Below are 2,029 nucleotides of genomic sequence, written 5' to 3'. Positions count from 1 at the left end.
CTGGGGTTAAACCACAACAGTCCTTTTAACCCAGTGTTTGGTCACAGACTTTCCAGTAGATCAGCCAGTACTGAACGCTGCTTTTCTTGGGATTTAAGCACAAATTCAGACAATCACATTTGTTCATCTAGAAAATGTTAATCTTCAAGACATTGTTTTCTAACAAAAAAAGGCAACAGAAGTACCAATAATAGTAAGGACTGTAGTACTAGTGCTGTAATAATTTTCTGGTCCTGTGTATTTGAGAAAGTAGCACTAATAATTTTCTGGTCCTGTGTATTCGAGAAAGTAGCACTAACAGTGAACTTCCTGAATTTTTTAGGAAGAAAGATCTATGTGATGTGACAAAAAAATAAGGGTCGTAAATGGCCTTGGTTGCTCATTAGGACTGTTGATATAACATATAAATAAAAGAAAAATACTAGCAACTATGGTTTTACTGCATGAATTTTTTTGGTGATGAGCGCTGAAGGTTCCCTGTTAGCTCTTAAGAGCTTGTCACTTTAAAATCTTGTTTAGATTAAGAAGTCTTGCCTGTGGCCTCTCTTGTTCTACAGTGAATTCTGAAGCTTCCTTTAGGTGTTAGTGGTAATAGTGAGCTGATTTTTAGAATACTTATGAATGGCAATGCAAAGATCCAAAAGAATCTCAACTAACAAACCATATTTGTCTGCATGAAGTTAATTGCAAATAAGTCCTTAAGGTTTATATACTCCATTTATTCTGGAATGCATTTTGTAGTTTGTTCTGTTCCAGAATAATAGATGTTATGCATCTGGCAGTGTTCAGCAAACTTGTACCACGAGCAGGTATTAGTCATGTCCGAACACATCTCTCAGTGTTTCTTGGTTCTAATTTGGATATAAAGAGGCTATTAATAAAAAATAAAATTTCTAGAAAAACAAAATTAACAGATTCACAGAAGGACAAAGTTTTATTCTTCAGAGAAGTTGAGTAAAATTTGACTCAAGTTTGTCTAAAGATCTTCATAGAAGAGGCAGTTGAGAAATTACTCATTATGACTATATCTACTTGAACACAGAAGTGGAATAAAGTACAAAAGTACAGATAACTCAGTGCAAATCTGCACTTTGTTAAGTAAATGAGGGCTCTTTTGAATTGTGTGTTTTGTAGCTGTGTCCTGAATCTGTCACAGAATCAGTAGTTTGCAAGCTGCTGTTTTGTCAGACTGGTTTAGATATCTGACCTCACAACAGTAGTGACAGAGTAACCAAGTAACATGATACTGAATTTCATTTGTTTCTAAAATACATTCCTATTAGTTATATTTTCTACAGGTATACCTCTGTTCAGCAACTTCAGTTGTGACAATATTGTTATCATTTTAGATTAAATGTCACTTGATCTTATGATTCCTTTAAACAGTAAATGTGTAGATGGAATTTCTGGAATGTATGGGTATAGGTATAGTAAATAAGTGCTGTATATTCTCTAGCGGGGGAAAGTGCGGGGGAAAATCTGATGGTCTTGAGTAGAGCTGGAAGGGGTGCATAGAGTGCTTAAAAATCCCTATTTCTGACTGAAATTTTTGTGGACTAGTCTATGTAGTACTTTAGGCAACAAGCATCAGGATCTTAGTGTGTGAATTAGTCCTTAATACATGCATGTGAAGTTAAGAAAAGTAAATTTAATGCATATTTCCTTTGCTTGCTTTTAACAGTTGTTACTCAACCAAGCCCATCGGTTTCTCAGCCTAGTACTTCAGAGAGTGAAGAGAGAGCTCCTGAACTGCCAAAACCAAGGAAGAACAGATGTTTCATGTGCAGAAAGAAGGTTGGACTTACAGGTATGAGAACACTTTGTCAATTTAGAACAAATCTCTGTGATTAGTTTCATCTTACTAGATGAAACTTGATAAAATGTCTGTACTATTGAATTCAAACAACTTAGTACAACTGTTCATTGCTGTGCTTGATGGCAGAGCTCAAGGACGAATTAGAGAGGTTAAGAAGCATTAAGGACAGTGAAAGGGGAATAGACTGGCAGAGTCACACCCTTTCAAGTCCAA

The 2,029-nt window shown here is 35.6% G+C and overlaps 1 protein-coding gene across 1 annotated transcript in view; it reads left to right on the top strand.

Moving 5' to 3' along the window:
* ZFAND5 (zinc finger, AN1-type domain 5) overlaps nt 1-1,807 on the top strand; it is a gene marked incomplete at its 3' end in the record, with an annotated part of 10,184 nt that extends 8,377 nt beyond the window's left edge. The window contains exon 4 of the mRNA XM_009069633.1: nt 1,682-1,807. Within this exon, the coding sequence (XP_009067881.1) occupies nt 1,682-1,807 (126 nt within the window). The remainder of the gene's footprint in view (nt 1-1,681) is intronic.
* Between the last annotated feature and the right edge of the window lie 222 nt (nt 1,808-2,029).

This window comes from Acanthisitta chloris, unplaced genomic scaffold (genome assembly GCF_000695815.1).
Source record: "Acanthisitta chloris isolate BGI_N310 unplaced genomic scaffold, ASM69581v1 scaffold14452, whole genome shotgun sequence".
NCBI classification, from domain to species: Eukaryota; Metazoa; Chordata; class Aves; order Passeriformes; family Acanthisittidae; genus Acanthisitta; species Acanthisitta chloris.
The sequence above is the reverse complement of the archived record's forward strand: the minus strand, read 5'-3'. Positions and strand labels throughout refer to the sequence as shown.